Genomic DNA, 17,092 nt, shown 5'->3' with positions numbered 1-17,092 from the left:
CCAGTATGCATCTGAGGTAGCATAGTTCATAGTGTATTGTGGATTTGTGGACATAGAAATTTGTCTTTAACTTTGTTCTGTAGTTCAAATCAATTCAACCCAACAATTTGGAAGGCTATCTGTTGCCCTTGATGTTTTGATGATAACACAAGTCAAACAAGTGGACTAATGTATTTTATGAGTCTTGTGGTCTGTTTATAAATTACAGGAATCACTCAAGGCAAAGGAACACGAGGAGCTAAAAGTAAAAGAGATCAGCTGAAGAGTTCCTGTGAAGGAACTAAAGCTTCGGAGCAGAAGCTAAGGAAAGAAGACTCGAAGCAGAGACTTCTTAGAGAAGAATAAAATCTGAAGTATTTTTCTATTTTAGATTTTATGTAAGTGAAAATAATTAGGATTAATGCTAAGTGGAATGTGTTTGAAAAAGGATAGTATTATTAACTTGCTAAAAAATAGGATAGTTTGTTTGGAAAAAATCTTTTCTAATTTTATCTTTTAAAGTTGATATTTTATTTCAGAAAAAAATTTCTTTGTAAAACTATTGGAGATAGTAGCAGTCAGCATGAGAGGAGCTCAAGCAAGCCTCAGTTGCGTAGCTCTCAGGGAAGTCAGACTGCAGGACAATCTTCTAGAAAGCTCTAGAATTAGTTTGTTATTGATCTTGCCATGTAAGCTTCTGATGTGGCAAGAAGTTTGTTACAGAGTTTGTTAGTGTAATAACAAACTCCTTTATTCTGTTTTCTCTCTATATATATGGGTATATACCCAAAATTGTATTATTCATTCATTCTTACAAAAATCAATAAAAAGTTTGCTCTGAGTTCATCTTCAACCTTGAGCTGATTTTAATGGATTCTCTGAAATTCATCATGGTATCAGAGCGAGTTCTTCCTGGTAGCTTCTGATCTTCCGCAATTTTCTTTGATCGTTTTGTTTGATTCGGACTGAGCTGAAGTAAGTCTTCATTCAAATTTTTCGATTTGAGGTTTTCTCCTTGATTTTGCTCTGCTTTTGCCGATATTGTGTGATCATCTATTCTGTTGATTTCGATCTTATTTTGTTGAGAAGTTCATCATATTCTTGGAGTTTTTGATCAGTATTCTGCTGAATTTGTGTTCAAATTGTTGTCGAGTTGTTTGTTTGACCTAGATTCTTCAATTTTATCTAGAATTTCTTGAAATTTCTGCTTTATCTCCTTGAAAATGGCTGGAAACTCGAACAATGATGTTCTTCCTTTGAACCAGAATCCTACTAACATTTACTATATTCATCCTTCAGATGCTAATTTGATTCAGTTAGTTTCCTTTAAGTTTGGTGGAGATGGTTTTACTAGCTGGAAATGAGCTATGTTACTCACTCTTTCAGCTAAGAACAAAATAGGTTTTGTTAATGGAACACACACCAAACCTACTGATACTTCCAGTGAGGAGTATAAGGCTTGGGAAAGATGCAATGATTTGGTGTGTTCTTGGATTTTGTTTAATCTGGAGGAGAGTATAGCTAGTAGTGTGATGTTCATGAAGTCTTCTAGGGCTATTTGGCTAGATCTTGAAGAACGTTTTGGTTACACTTCCCTTGCTCAGATTTATGCACTTGAACAGAAGTTAGCAGATATTTCTCAAGGATCTCAGTCTGTTTCTGAGTTTTTCACTGGTATTAAGTCTATTTGGGATGCAATAGACGAAGCTCAACCACTGCCATATTGCACATGTAACAACTGTACATGTAATCTGACCAAGAGAGTTTTTGAACAGCATCAGCAGAAAATGGTAATTCAGTTTATGATGAAGTTGACAGATTAGTTTGCAGCAGTAAGAGGAAATCTGTTGATGATGCAGACTTTGCCTAAGGTTATAGAAGCTTATAGAATGTTTGATCAGGAGGAAAAACATAAGGAGATTTCTGGTTTGTCTTCTCAGCATGAGTCTATGGCTTTTGCTGCTGACAGAAGGTTCCACAATGATTCAGCTAGACCTAAGAGTTACATACCACAAGGTGGTGGTGGTGGTGGAAATTTTCAGAGACAAAATCAGTTCTTGAAGCCACAAAGCACTAATACTTTCAGAAATGTAAGCAACACAATGAGGTTTGATAAACCTGGATCTAAGTACTATTACACACACTGCAAGGTACCAGGACACAGCATAGACAGATGCTTTGAGTTGAATGGATTTCCACCTGGTTTCAAGGGCTTCAAGGACAAGAGGTTTGCTGCATTTTCTTCAGCTGATGTCAGTGACATGGATACTGATGATAATCAAGCTAGAACAATTTCAGCAGATCAGTATAAACAGTTCATGGATTTGCTAAATTCTCAGAAGCAGAATGCTGGCAGTGAGAATTCTGCAGCACCTGGTTATGCTATGATGGCAGGTTCAGGTACTTTCTGTTTTCTTTCCTGTTCTAAAAATAAATGGATTTTAGACAGTGGTGCATCTGATCATTTTTGCTCTGATATTTCTCTTTTCTCTGAATATAAATCTGTGTCTCAATCTGGTATTTTCATCACTTTACCAGATGGTAGTAAGGTTACAGTCAAGTTTATAGGGCAGATTAAACTGACTGATCAAATAACTTTACACAATGTGCTATTTGTTCCAGACTTTAAGTACAACTTGATTTCTGTTCATAAGTTGTGCAAAGATATGGATTGTGAGTTACACTTTACTCATGATAAGTGTTTTGTTCACTCTCAGAAAGGGAGGTCGATTCTTCTTGGTAGTTTGAAGGTTGGTTTATACAATGTTGATGATCAATGCAGTGAGACTCAGAATAAGGTTCAAGTTCATAAGCATTCTTGCAATGCTGTTTGTTTAGCAGCTGTAGATGATGCTAAATTGTGGCATCTTAGGCTTGGTCATTTACCTTTCAAACAGCTGAAAATAGCTTATCCTAAGTGTGATATTAAGCCCTGTATAGATGATGTTGTTTGTCAAGTCTGTCCTAAGGCTAAACAAACTAGATCTGCATTTCCTGTCAATTCAATAAAAACAACTTCTCCTTTTAAGTTGTTACATATAGATGTCTGGGGTCCTCATCCAGTTAAGACTCCTTCAGGTTGTAATCAATTTTTGACAATAGTGGATGATTTTTCAAGATACACTTGGGTTCATTTGCTAAAACACAAGAATGATGTCGTTGCTGTTATGAAAAGTTTTTTTCAGATGGTTCAAACTCAGTTTAACACTGTGGTGAAATGTGTTAGGTCTGATAATGCTAATGAGCTATGTGAGGGTGATATGAAAGTGTTGTATCATAATTTGGGTATTTTAAGCCAAACTAGTTGCAGTGATACTCCACAACAGAATGGTGTGGTAGAAAGGAAACACAAACACTTACTTGAAACAACTAGGGCCTTATTCATTCAATCCAAAGTTCCAGACAGATTTTGGGGAGAATGTGTTCTTTGTGCTTCCTATTTAATTAATAGGATGCCCTTGAAGGTGATAGGTAATGATACATCCTATTTCAGACTTCATAAGATTGTTCCTAACCTTGATCATCTCAGAATCTTTGGCTGTCTGTGGTATGTTTCTTCATCTAAGGTGAAAAGATCAAAGATGAATGATAGGGCTAAACCTTGTGTTTTTGTTGGATATTCTTCTAGTCAGAAAGGATACAAAGTTCTTGATATGGCCACTCATAAAATTTTTGTTTCTAGGGATGTTTCTTTTCATGAGAGACATTTTCCTTTTCATCTCCTACGTAAATCTCAGTCCACAAATTCCATCTATTCTATTGCTATTTTTCTTCCAGCTTCTATTTCTTCTGTTGATTCATTTACAGATGATTTTTCTTCTGATGATATTTTTCCCACTAATGATCATTTCTCAGATTCAAGTTCTTCTCCTAACACATCAAACACTTCCTCTCCTTATCCTTTTCATACATATTCTACTTCTGATATTTTTAGTTCTTCTGCTTCCCCTGCTACTTCTTCTAATTCTTCTACAGCTCCTTCCAATCTTGTTGATCTTTCTACTCTTCTTCCTCCACCTGAGTTGAGGCAATCCTCTAGACCTCACAAAGCTCCTTCCTATCTTTCAGCATATGAATGTTATCATGCTTCCTCTGATAGTTCTTGGGTTAATATGGTTACTGATACTACAATTCCTGGTGATTTCAAAGCTTTTCTTGCTCAGTCTGCTGAAATTACAGAACCTACTTGTTATCAAGAAGCTTTTAGACATGCTATTTGGGTGGAAGCTATGGAAAAAGAAATTCAAGCTCTCATTGACAATAAAACTTGGAAATTGGTTGATTTACCTAAGGGTAAGAAACCAATTGGATGCAAATGGGTTTTCAAGGTCAAATTGAAAGCTAATGGTGATTTAGAAAGGTGTAAGGCTAGACTTGTAGCTAAGGGCTACAATCAAAAGTATGGTATTGACTATGAAGAGACTTTTAGCCCTATTGTCAAAATGAGTACAATTAGATGCATTCTTGCTTTGGCATCTAGTTATTCTTGGCCAGTTTTTCAATTGGATATCAACAATGCCTTTCTTCATGGTGATTTGAAGGAAGAGGTTTACATGAAGGTGCATGAGGGGATTCCTAATCCTCACAATAAAGTCTGCAAACTTGAGAAGTCTTTATATGGGCTCAAGCAAGCCTCTAGACAGTGGCATGAAAAGTTAGTTGATTCCCTGCTAAAATTGGGATTTCAGAGAGCTCAGAATGATTACAGCTTGTTTTTTAGAAGACAAGGGGATTTGTTTTGTGTTGCTGCTGTTTATGTTGATGACATAATTCTTACTGGAACTGATTCTGCTGGTATTGAGTCTCTCAAAACTCACTTACACAAGGAATTCAGTATCAAGGATCTTGGAAGATTGAACTATTTTCTTGGTATTGAAGTTGGCTATTCTGATCAAGAGATTATTCTGAGCCAGAAGAAATTTACCAAGGATTTATTAGCAAATTGTGGTTTGGATTTGACAAAAAGGGTTATATCTCCCTTGCCTGCAAATGTCAAACTTACAGATTCTGATGGTGATCTTTTGTCTGATGTTGAGTGGTATAGGTCTTTGGTGGGAAAGCTGAACTTTCTAACCAATACCAGGCCAGATTTGGCTTTTGATGTTCAGTCTCTCAGCCAATTCATGCATTTTCCTAGGAGCTCACACAGGGATGCCTTGCATCATACTCTCAGATACCTCAACTCTTCAGAAAAGCAAGGGATTTTACTTAAAGCTTCTGACACTTTGTGTTTACAAGCTTATTCTGATTCTGACTGGGCTTCTTGTTCTGAATCTAGAAAATCCACCACTGGTTATATCATGTTGTTGGGTGGTTCTCCTATTTCATGGATGTCTAAGAAACAGTCTACAATTTCTACTTCTTCATGTGAAGCAAAATACAGGGCAATGGCAACAGCAGCAGCTGAGGTCACTTGGTTGGTCAGGCTTTTGGCTGAACTTGGTGTTAATAATCTGAAACATGTTGTCTTACATTGTGACAACATGTCTGCTTTACACATTGCTAAAAACCTAGTGTTTCATGAGAGAACCAAGCATATAGACATTGACTGTCATTTCACTAGAGAGAAGGTGTTGGAAGGGTTACTGCAGCTTACTTATCTTCCTACTCAACATCAGTTAGCTGATATGTTTACAAAGGTGTTACCCTCAGCTCAGTTTCAGGATTTATTGTCCAAGGTGGGTATGTTTGATTCCTCACCTCCCACCTTAAGGGGGGGTATTGGAGATTGTAGCAGTCAGCATGAGAGGAGCTCAAGCAAGCCTCAGTTGCGTAGCTCTCAGGGAAGTCAGACTGCAGGACAATCTTCTAGAAAGCTCTAGAATTAGTTTTTTATTGATCTTGCCATGTAAGCTTCTGATGTAGCAAGAAGTTTGTTACAGAGTTTCTTAGTGTAATAACAAACTCCTTTATTCTGTTTTCTCTCTATATATATGGGTATATACCCAAAATTGTATTATTCATTCATTCTTACAAAAATCAATAAATAGTTTCTCTGAAAGTTTTATTTAGCTCTGAGTTCATCTTCAACCTTGAGCTGATTTTAATGGATTCTCTAAAATTCATCAAAAACTAACTTCCTAAGCTTGCGCAACTGACTAATGATTCAGTCTTCTCCACTCACAAACACATTGCTTCCTTAAGGCTCAACGTGCCCTGGTTTTTAGGACACGATTGAAAGTTTTGGAAGTGGTGGAGAGTAGTGGCGTTGATATGCAACAGTGGTGGTGTGAGTGGTGGAAAGTGTGGCGTTTTCACCAAGCAATCTTTTCCTATAAATATCGAAGTTATTTTTTTTGGATAACTTCACCTTGCTCAAATACTTTTATCTTTCTTTCTTGTTCATAAAAGAGTCAAGAGTCGCATTCCACTTAAGTGTTTTTCTTAATTACTTTCACTAGAGTTTTATGATTGAGTTGTAATTTGGGAATTGAGAGTTTGAGTAAACTCTAAGAGAAGATAGAAGAGAAAGAGAGAGAAGAGAATAAAGAAGAGAAGAGTGGCTAGTAGTGGGACTTGCTGCTGGGAACTTCAAGTTCATAAAGGAACTTGAAGATTGATTCTTTAGCTTGTAATAGGTTGTTTGCCTTGTTATAGTGGAGAATCTTTCTGTGTTCACTTTTAGTTCTTGTAGCTTAGTGTTTTTCAATTCTGCAAAAAGTTAGCTCAATTCTCACAAACTACAATTCAAACCCCCCCCCCCCCCTCTTGTAGTATTCCTCTAAAGTAACACTATCATTCAATATATTAAATACGTAAAATCATGATATTTTTAAAATGCATGGATACTATGGAGTACCAAGTTTTACCCAACTTCAAGCACACTACAAACAACAATGAGATTTTATTACACGTAATAAACTTCGTACCTTCGAACATGGAATAAAAAGGAATACATAAGCTTAGAGTTTCTTTATTTTACATATTATGCACTGCTTAGACGAGTAGAAATACGGTTTTGCACTTTCTTGAGCATGAATTCTCGATCACAAGACAATAGAGTTCTGATATCCACCGGATGTACATACTTGGAATCTATAGCACTGTATGCAGTTTCTCCGGAGAGTACATTCACGACTTCAGTAGTATGATAACCATCCCAGAATATGTAATTGTCGCGGTCTTCACATACTGTGTCGAATTCTACACACTGATAGTCATCCCTTACTTTGCAACAAGTAGTATTCGCTACAGCAGAACCTGATCGAAACCACAAAAACATATACACAATCTTAAGATTTAAAAAAAATAATAATAATACTGAATCACCTCATGTACTTATTAACGTTTCAAAATTGTAAATTTCATGTGTACACGTACGTATATACGAGGGATTTATAAAAAGAATGAATGAGGTAACGTTTGCAAATTAAAGTATAGTAGTACGTACCAGTGTCGGTACTTGTTGAAGCACCAATGTAAGTAAATTGTGATCCAGGAAGTTCCATATTAAGATCATCCACCAAATTAACGAGCTTTTCGTTGAAAATTTGGACAGCATTATTGATTTTATCTACGCATAATGATCCATCTGGGCCAAAGGTGTATATTTCTCCTAGACTGCACCCAACTAGACCAAGTCCAAATACCGCGATCTTCCTTGCTCCCAATAAATATAGAGACTGTATGTCCAAAAATATATATTTACATTAATCACTTAGTCCATGTTTGTACCAAAGTACTGAGAACAAGTAAGTTTCTTCATAATAAATCTGGCAGCAACATAATCATGTGAGTTCTTGTTTCATTTTTTATGATGTATATATGCTCGATCTGCATGTGTTTTCAAAATCAATCAATCAAAGCCTTAATCCCATAAATGGTGTCAGCATGTATTTTTAAAATAGTAAACTTTTATAATCTTACTTTTACAGTAAATTCAACATTATAAAAGTAATACTTTGTAATCAAAGTTATGTGATAGGAAGTATAAAACTCTACATGTTGCAATAATTGTGAAACCTATGAAGCTTGCTATAAGCTAGCGTCTTAATAACTAGTCGATTAGCGAATAGGGTACAAGTTAGTTAATTTTTTTATAGAAAACTAGAATATACAAAGTGTAAATCACAAGTCTGACCTTGAGTTGCCAACCATATTTAGTGATTAGTGCTTCAGCATATTCTTCGGGGCTATAGATGGAGCCCGAACTGTAGATCGAGTTAAAGTAGTTGTTGATGTAATCGTTGTTACCCATGTTGACAGTGTACAGACATTTTTCTAGATTCCGCAATGCTGTAAAGCCATACCAAGGAATTTTTGCTACTGTCAGTCCATGGTTCAGTAACTGTTGATCCATGCTTATTCTGTCACCCTGATGAAAAAAAAAAATTGAATTTAGTTAAGCCATTTGCATCTAGTGACTTGGTGAACTACATACATAATACGACTAAATGTATGTAAATTAAAAGATGAATATGTCACCCTATATATATATATATAAGCGATCTATTTTTTCACACTATATATATATATATATATATATATATATATATATATATATATATATATATATATATATATATATAAGCGATCTATTTTTTCACACTATAAAATGGACACAACTAGTATTTTAATATCTTCAATACAAATATAATTTTTGAAAATTTTAATCCAATATAAAATATATATTTTTTGAGAAACTATAGAATAAGAATTAAAAATTACATATTCGGAACTAATTAAAAAAAATATTGATAATAATATTTTATATAAAAAGTAAAGTAATATAATTAATTACTTGGAGAAAAATAAGTCACTTATGAACTACATAATCAGTAAAATATTATAGTAATTATATTTCAAATGACAATTATATAATTTTCAGAAGTGTAGTGTTTTTTCCCAGCGGAATGATTCTAGTGTTATCTAAATTACTTAATATTTTTGTCCTAGTGCACATAGAAACACTAATGGTAAATCTAAGATGTAAAGATGACTCAATTCTCAATCGTAAATTAGGTACCACTACGTCTCTTTATTATCAACTAATTAAGTTAATTGACAATCACAATGTACTAAAATTTTAGCACCCATTAGTACTTACATAACTCGAGGAGACCTAAGGTCTTATTGAAACATGCCAATAACTTAGCTTATACCTTAATTAGTAGGAAAGTCCGGAGATAATTGGGCGAAGGGTGCTTTCATTGGAATATTTGTGTCAAATTGTTAATGGTTAGTTCACTCCATCCTAATGTATAAGAATATGTTTACTTAAGTGATTAGTTTGTGTTAATATATCATAATGGTAGGTTTGCTGGGTTAATTGATGTTAAGCAGCATGAGATCTTGTTCCTTACTTTTAGCTTAGTTTTGCGCTATATATATGTGGTTGTATAATTCATTTTTCAATGAATTGAATACGTGACTGTTATATTTATTAAAAGTAAAATTAAATAAGATGACCTTAAATTAATTTTATGATGCTAGTTCAGAACTAAATTTCATTATTGAAGACGACTTCTAACAAAAAGTTGTTAAACCTATCACTTAACGTCATTCCTCATACCATGATTTGGTGAGGTTGAACGTCAGTTTCCTAGCTTTGTACTCAAAATCACAAAAACAAGGGATGAAAGTGGAAAAAAGAGCTTCTAGCTAATAGATGATGGGATCATTTGATTCATCTTATGTTAGAAGTAAAATGCAAATCTTTCATTCTACCTTGCGGATTACAACTCAAAAGTTGTACCATGGAGGAAATATCATCACATTCCTAATGATAATAATCCCTCCATGCTTGTATGTTCTACTCAATTACAAATTTACTGTAAATGCTCAATTTAAGAAAGTACACCTTTTTTTTTTAAACAACACTCTAATTTCTGTACAAGATGTAAAAGAAGTGTAATTTGTGGGAGAATTAAAAATTGAGATTTGAATTTGTGAGATAAAAGATATAATAAATCATGTAAGTAGATGTCATGATGAATTGTGTCCAAACAAAAAAAAAAAGATTACATGATGAAAGATTAATAATTTAAACGATCGAAAATAGTAAATGAGGGTTAGAGAGATAATTTAAATTAGTAGAATATGTGTTACTTAAAAAAGCAGGGGGATATTGAAAAAGTTGAATGCATTGATACAATATATCACATAAAGTAAGAAATGGAATGCAAAAAGATAGGAGAAAGTAAGAATTGAAGATTGTAGATAGAGCAAGTAAAAATAGAATATAAAGTAAAGTGAGTAGAAAAAAAAAGTGATAGGAAAGAAGAAAAACGAGGAGAATTTATTGTTTCTAATAAGGTCCTGTTCAATTCAGTAAAAATAAGTTCAATTTAGTAAAATTCAGTTTTCTTGTATTATAATCACAACTTACGTTCACATTTTGACAAGATTGTCCTTCAAAAGAGAATTAGTACGTACAAATATTACTGGAATTGAACAAAAGTACTCTTTTGTAAAGGACCTTATTTTTTTTTCAATCCTTTTTCACGCGCAAATGTAGTTCAATGCTTAGTATACATACTTGAAACATACGCCAGTGCAATTCATGTTAGGCTAACAGAATATTGAAGAAGATATTCTTCAAGTGACGACAATTAACTTGTGGGGTTATCTTCCATGAGAATATGAGGTTAGAAAATGAAACGTTAACAATCACACAAACTTCATTTCGTGCTATCGTAAGATTCGTAACATTATCTGACTACGATTGTCATATATTTCTCTTGGTTTATCCGGAAAGTCAATGCGATAGCCGATTACAAAGTTAATGGAGAAATTTATTACTACAAGTTGAAAATTTCAGTATTTTCTAAAACAATATTTCCTTATTTATATATGATGAAATTTTTAGTGAAATAATAATAAAAATTACATACATAAAACTAAAAATTTAAAAAATAATAAAATGTTGATAGTACTATTTTATACCAAAAATAAAGTAATATAATTAATTACTTGGAGAAAATTATGTCAATTAAAAACTACATAATCATTAAAACGTTAGAGTAGTCGTTTTAAAAACATATGACATTAGAGTTATAAACATTAGAAAAGTATTATAAACATTAGAGTTATAAAAATATAGATGTAAACAAATATTACTTTATTTTCTATTTTCTAATTGCTATTGAAAATTTTATAGTAGCCGTTTGATGTAGACTACTCTTTTTTTTTTTTTTTTTTTTTTTTTTTTTTTTTTTTTTTTTTTTTTTTTTTTGTCTCTACTATAAAATTTTCAATAGCAATTAGAAGATAGAAAATAAAAGTAACATTTGTTTACATCTATATTTTTACAACTCATATAAGTTCTTTACATGATTAAGGTAATAAGGGAGTACGTAAAAAGGTGACCAGGGAAAATTGTGCCTATTAATCGTCCAACATTGTAAGTACGTGCATAACTGCATAAGTATCTAACTGCATAAGTGCCTTTACATTTACGTATACGTTGCTGTAATAAACATTGTATGTAAATAAGTTGCGGTAGGCCAAATGAGAGTTAGTGTAATTTGTAAAAATCTAAGTCATATATAGACGAATAAATTGTGTAAAGAATTTACTGGAATTGAAAAAAAATGTAAAAGTGTAATGAACTAAAATTAAAGAGAGATAATAACTTACTAAATGTTGTCCAGTTTCAGGGCGAATTCCGGCCGCTCCAGAGGCATAATTCACACCCTTGAGTATTTGTCGTCCCTTTGCTGTGCTGTATGGTGGAATGTACTCGTCGAATCCCAAAAGTTCAGCTGCAACCAACATTTATATATTTAAAACTTTGTTGCATGGTGGAATAATGCACTTGTCAAATGTTATGTTACAATATGTGAAACTTATTAGAATTGTATTGTTAAAACTTAAAATTTCAATATATCAACTTTGTATAGTTTTTATTAATACACAATCAAAGAAATTAATATTCAAAGTAGTGAATTGGAGATCATGTTAAATGCAAGTGAGTAACACTTAGGAAAATGAAGGGAGTATAAGGTCAGGTTATGGCTTTGTTCGGCAATTGGCTGATGATTGATGACTATTTCTCTTGGTTAATTTGATCGGCTGCTTGTGTTGGCTTTTTATGTTTGCTCTTAATAAAAATGTTTGATAATATTGGTTGTTGTTTGTTGAATGTTTTATACAAAAATGCCAATTGCCAAAAGCCAACAACCAACACAAAAATTAAAACTAGTCTTTTAGCCAACAGAAAAGCCAAATAATCAAACTTATATTAATCACCATGCGAGATTGTTCATACTAATTAAGATGTTGTATTACAAAAAAATTATTTTTAAAGTGCAAGTGATCAAATAATAATAATAAAAAGTCAAACTTTGGTATTAAATAAAGATGTAGTGCGTCACTTGATAATTACTCCGTACTTAATTATTATTGGTCATGTTCAAAGCTATTTAAAAGTGTTATTATTTACATTCATAATTTGAGCGGATGATACTCCATCTTCTTGGTGCATAAGAGAAGTGTTACGAGACACATATAAACATAACTAGATATGGTTCATTATCCAACCCTTCAATTTGATATTAGTCAGTTTATGTTATCTAATCTAATATTTAAATCTAATGCCAACTGAACATGTGTTGAAAAAAGACAGATAAGATATTACTCCCTCCGTCTCTAAATTACATTTCTCTTTCTAGCATTAATTCCCCACATAATAGAGAGAAAGAGGAATGTAATTTAGAGACGGAGGGATTATCAATTTTAAAGTATGATGGAAACAACCTTTCCAAATAGAAGGACATTATCATTGTATACCTCTACTAATATGGGAGGTAAAGTACGTAGTCTCTCTATTTATTTCAATTATAGCATATAGAAAATTAAATAGTAATGACGTTAAGAGATTATAAAATAATGCATGAACATAATAATAAGCCGTACTTACTGATTCTATCAACAAAGTTTCGGCCATTAGAGAACCTTCCCGTGGCTACACCCCCTGGGAAATCGATACCGTAAGGCGGGTAATTGGCTTTGGCCTTGGTATCAAGGTCATTATTGTTTCCAGGGTCGGACAAAGAGTCTCCAAATACGAAGTAACAAGGGACCTGTGGTTCACAACGAACGAACGTCGTCGTAGAAGAAACCATGAGGAGTAGCGCAAGAACTACTACTGCTCCTCTCGTCATTGTGGCTAATTACTGAAAAGAAAAATTCAATAAGCAAGAGAATGATGGAGGTTAGAGAATATAAAGCACTACATATATAATGTATGGAGTTGTATTATGGAGTGTGTTGCCAATCTTGCCATATTTTATAGTGACAATGTAAGGCCCTGAATAATTTGTTATTTGTCTTTGTATAAAAAAATGATGTGATGGAACATGGAAAGCAACAACTTATTCTTCACATGTGAATTTATTCAGTTTAAACTGCTTACAAGTTAGCATCATGTAAAAGTAAAACCTTTCGTAGAAAATAATTTACTTAATAATCATATCTATGTAAATCAATAATTAAATTAATTAATTAACACCCTCTACACCCCATGACATAGTACTCGTAATTAGTTTGTAAGGTTTGTGAGCTACACTTAAGCTCTAAAGATCCTAATGGGCTAATGTCATACTTCCTTCGTTTTTAAATGATATTTGCATCAATTGGCTTTATATAATGTATGTTCTTATACTAACTTTTTACCATATTTACCACTAATGTATATATATAAATTTTACTATTTTATGGGTTGTTGAGTTAACTCCAATATATATTTTCAAATTATAATTCTTTTTAATAATTTTTAATTAAGTAGCAATAAATATATTAATAGTCAAAGTAATACATTGATAAATGTGTATTAATGGAGCTATTTGCTATATATAGGATTGTAAGATTATTAAATAATACAACGAACTCTCTCTCAAATATTCTCGTATGCTTTTCATTTTCTCTCTATTTTCTCATTCAAAATCCAAAGAAGAAATGTTTTGATTACTGTATTTAATGTGTATAATCAATTGATGCAAATATTAAGAAACGAAGAGAAAAAAAGGAAGATGATTTTAAGATGAAAACCCAATTGAATTATGCACTAATATGCTCTTGTTGTGGGCCTTGATTAAGGGCCCAAGACTTTATTGTCTTTGAGGTCTAGCCACGACCCATTTTCTAGTTTTAAGGGCTTTGTTTTGGCTGGTTTCTACTTTCTTCTATGTTATACTTTCGGTTAAAAAAGTTAGGTTTTCTTGCTTAACTTGATTTATTCTTCAAAATTATTTTTCATACATAAATGTATTCCTCCATAAAACCATAAATTAAGCTAAAAATAAGACTAAACGATATTATACAAAGCTTAACGTTAAAGAAAGAATTTTACCTGAAGATATATTAACCCAATTGTTAAATCCATATCTTGTATGGATCAGCTTGTCAAATTAGTAGAGTAACGTATATGCAAGTAAATCTGTCAGCAGTGTTTTGTGTATACAATCCCCATTTTGTCTATGGTATGGCTAGTTCTGTAATACACAAAGACGAGCAATTAATGCAAGTAAACAATCTATGACATGAAAAAAAAAAAAAAAAAAAAAAAAAAAAAAAAAAAAAAAAAAAAAAAAAAAAAAAAAAAAAACAGTTAGGCATTCTAACAAAATATGTGTCCATGAATATGATTTAACTAACATGGATAAACTACTAATAATAGCTAGATTGTAACAATGATGGATAAAGATGAATACTATAGAAACATTGATGACTTTAATTACTTAATCTAAATTTGGTCTTAGATAGATCTTAAATTAGTAACAAGATAGAAATTTGACCAAAACTCTAAACACAGACAATCAATCAAAAGGAGCTAGTAAACTCACAATATATATGTCTTAAACTTTTTATATGTGGCAAGTCACTATGGAATTACTCTGCTAGTGTTGTAGGGGTTACGCTATCAACATAATATGAGTTACTTCGTACTTTGTTAATTTAATGTTATATAGAGACTTATTCGTTTTTTTAGGCAGTCACACGATGTGGCCAATCTTAGGCGCGCACACACAATGACAAGTATAAATATATTTTACAGTACAATGGATGGAAGTTGTCCTTATTAATCCCTAACTAATTGTCATAATAACTAATATCCCGCTAGGTTACAAGAATAATTTTTGTAAGATTGTAGGTTGCGAAAATATCCACATGCTTAAGGACCATAATTTATGACACATAATTTTCTTATTAATTAATTTTGGCACGTATTTATGACACAAAATTTTGTTATTAATTAAGTTTGGCATGTATTTTGGCCCCTCTTTTAGAAGATAACAAAACGAAATTAATTGAGCAAAAGAATTAAATAAAAATATATTATTATTTTTGTAAAAAAAACAAGGATGATACAGAGTCGATCTTTAGTGCAAAATGTGATGTTTCTTACGGTGTGTTTGGATAAAGAAAGGGGAAGGAAAAGAAAGGGAGGGAGGAGAAGAGGAAAGGAGGGAAAGGGAGGGGAGGGAAGAACGGTAAGTTTTCCTTCCAAATCTCTTCGTTGTTAGAAGGATCAATTTCCTACAATTTAATCCCTCCATTTCTCTCCTCTCTAATTCCCTTCCTTCCTTATTTGTTATCCAAATGAAAGATACCTCATCCCTCCATTTTCCTTCTCTTCATTCCCCTCCATTTCCTTCAATCCAAACACACTGTTAATCTCCGTTATAGTACAGTGGATTAGTGGGTTAAAGTATGTGCAGTCATTTACATTACAACTATGCATCAATGGTGTAATTAAGGTTTATTTCATTGTTATTTTTCACTTTTACCGACCTCCATACAATTAGACTTACAGGGTTTTTACATCATCATTTTTTTAAAAAAAAAAATACCCTTGTAATATAAGGAGTTTTTTATGGTATAGAAAATCATCATGAGTTCATGACCAAGCCTCAATCACAACAGTTTTTTTGGTCAATATTTGCAAATTTATGCTCAAAAATTTACCGGTTTGACACTTGAAGTAGGAGGGGAGCAATTAGCAGGAGTTCTATCACATACCTTTGGAATGAGAAGTAAAAACTTTATCAAGAGAGCCAAGTGTTGCTTGGTTATGATAATGTTTTTGCTTGGTAATGATAATACATTAGAAGTATAGTCTTTCTAAAACAACAAATTAAAGTGTCTCTCATTGATAAAGTATGATAGTATGGTTTTGGGATGGAATTTTCTTTAGACTAGTAAAGTGGATTATTCATTTTATATATTGATGGTGAATAATGTGACCTGAGTGCGAATTTAACAATTAACATGGTGTAGAATCAAGCCTACACTTAGGACCTTTTTAATGGTGTAGAGTTATAGTGTTGATAGATAGTCTTCCCAAAGAATACATGTAAGTATCTCACATTAATAAAAAATAAAAAAAATAAAAAATAAAAAAAAAGAGAATCAAACACTTAAGAGGCTACTTTTCCTTTTGTAATACAAAGTATTTCGTACGATTTTGGAACGGAGCCTCCTTCAGACTTGTGAAGTTGATTCTTTCTCTTGACGACCCATACCCAAATTTAACGCGATGAAACAAATGGTTAGCATAAACTTTTATGTATATAACCCCTGTTTTTTTTATATATATATTTATATAATATATATTTCAATGTTTGTTCATCTATTTTGGATTAGAAGATTTAATGGTTATTACTGTGCATGAGGCTTATTTATTACTTTTGGATTAGAAGAATTAAAAGTTATTACTGTGCATGAGACTTTCTAAAACAATACAATTACAAGTCACAATCAAATTAGCACGGAAATGGAAACAAAAATGAGGTGACCCAAGCTGTCAAGCAACGTGAAAATTACATTGTTTTGTGGAACTCAAGTTGCCGATTCAACCGACATGGATATATATTGTAGCCTCGTGGGATATAACATATTTTAATTAAAAAAAAAATAAAAAACAAAAATTAAAAATAAAAAAAAATAAAAAAAAAAAAGTTAGGTATCAATCCATCAACTACAGGAGTTAGGGTACAATTCTAGAGATGCATAATCTAACTTGAGCGACTGAATTCGATATTGATAAAAAAAAAACTGATTCAAATTTCGATTCGTATACCCATAATAATTTAGCATAACTTAAACTAAAATAGATTTAATCCAATCCGACTCGATCTCACCAAATCCGACTTCTAAGAAATTTTTTTTTTTT

General features: G+C 32.3%; 2 protein-coding genes across 2 annotated transcripts; one reads left to right on the top strand and one right to left on the bottom strand.

Annotated features, from left to right (window-relative positions):
• The first annotated feature begins 1,202 nt into the window (after positions 1–1,202).
• On the top strand, positions 1,203–1,802 carry LOC145610771 (uncharacterized). The gene is made up of 2 exons (XM_081666067.1): positions 1,203–1,323; positions 1,366–1,802. The coding sequence occupies exons 1-2, from the start codon at positions 1,203–1,205 to the stop codon at positions 1,800–1,802; spliced, it is 558 nt and encodes a 185-aa protein (XP_081522193.1).
• Positions 1,803–6,726: 4,924 nt separating this feature from the next.
• LOC145611595 (GDSL esterase/lipase At4g18970-like) lies at positions 6,727–13,180 on the bottom strand. The gene is made up of 5 exons (XM_081666934.1): positions 12,839–13,180; positions 11,557–11,681; positions 8,060–8,293; positions 7,370–7,601; positions 6,727–7,179 (listed from the first exon to the last, which is right to left on the bottom strand). The coding sequence occupies exons 1-5, from the start codon at positions 13,080–13,082 to the stop codon at positions 6,905–6,907; spliced, it is 1,110 nt and encodes a 369-aa protein (XP_081523060.1). The 5' UTR covers positions 13,083–13,180; the 3' UTR covers positions 6,727–6,904.
• Between the last annotated feature and the right edge of the window lie 3,912 nt (positions 13,181–17,092).

The sequence above is a fragment of the Chenopodium album genome, chromosome 24 (assembly GCF_948465745.1).
Source record: "Chenopodium album chromosome 24, dcCheAlbu1.1, whole genome shotgun sequence".
NCBI lineage: Eukaryota > Viridiplantae > Streptophyta > Magnoliopsida > Caryophyllales > Amaranthaceae > Chenopodium > Chenopodium album.
This window is presented reverse-complemented; position numbering and strand designations above follow the sequence as displayed.

What these genes read in the sequence shown, in the direction of transcription:
- LOC145611595 (XM_081666934.1), bottom strand. Translation starts at nt 13,082, where the DNA reads ATGACGAGAGGAGCAGTAGTAGTTCTTGCGCTACTCCTCATGGTTTCT. An exon ending in AAACTTTGTTGATAGAATCA is followed by an intron (nt 11,682 to 12,838) that starts GTAAGTACGGCT and finishes TGTTGGTTGCAG; the next exon opens with CTGAACTTTTGGGATTCGAC. An exon ending in TTCAACAAGTACCGACACTG is followed by an intron (nt 7,180 to 7,369) that starts GTACGTACTACT and finishes GGTTTCGATCAG; the next exon opens with GTTCTGCTGTAGCGAATACT.
- LOC145610771 (XM_081666067.1), top strand. Translation starts at nt 1,203, where the DNA reads ATGGCTGGAAACTCGAACAATGATGTTCTTCCTTTGAACCAGAATCCT. An exon ending in CTTTAAGTTTGGTGGAGATG is followed by an intron (nt 1,324 to 1,365) that starts GTTTTACTAGCT and finishes TCACTCTTTCAG; the next exon opens with CTAAGAACAAAATAGGTTTT.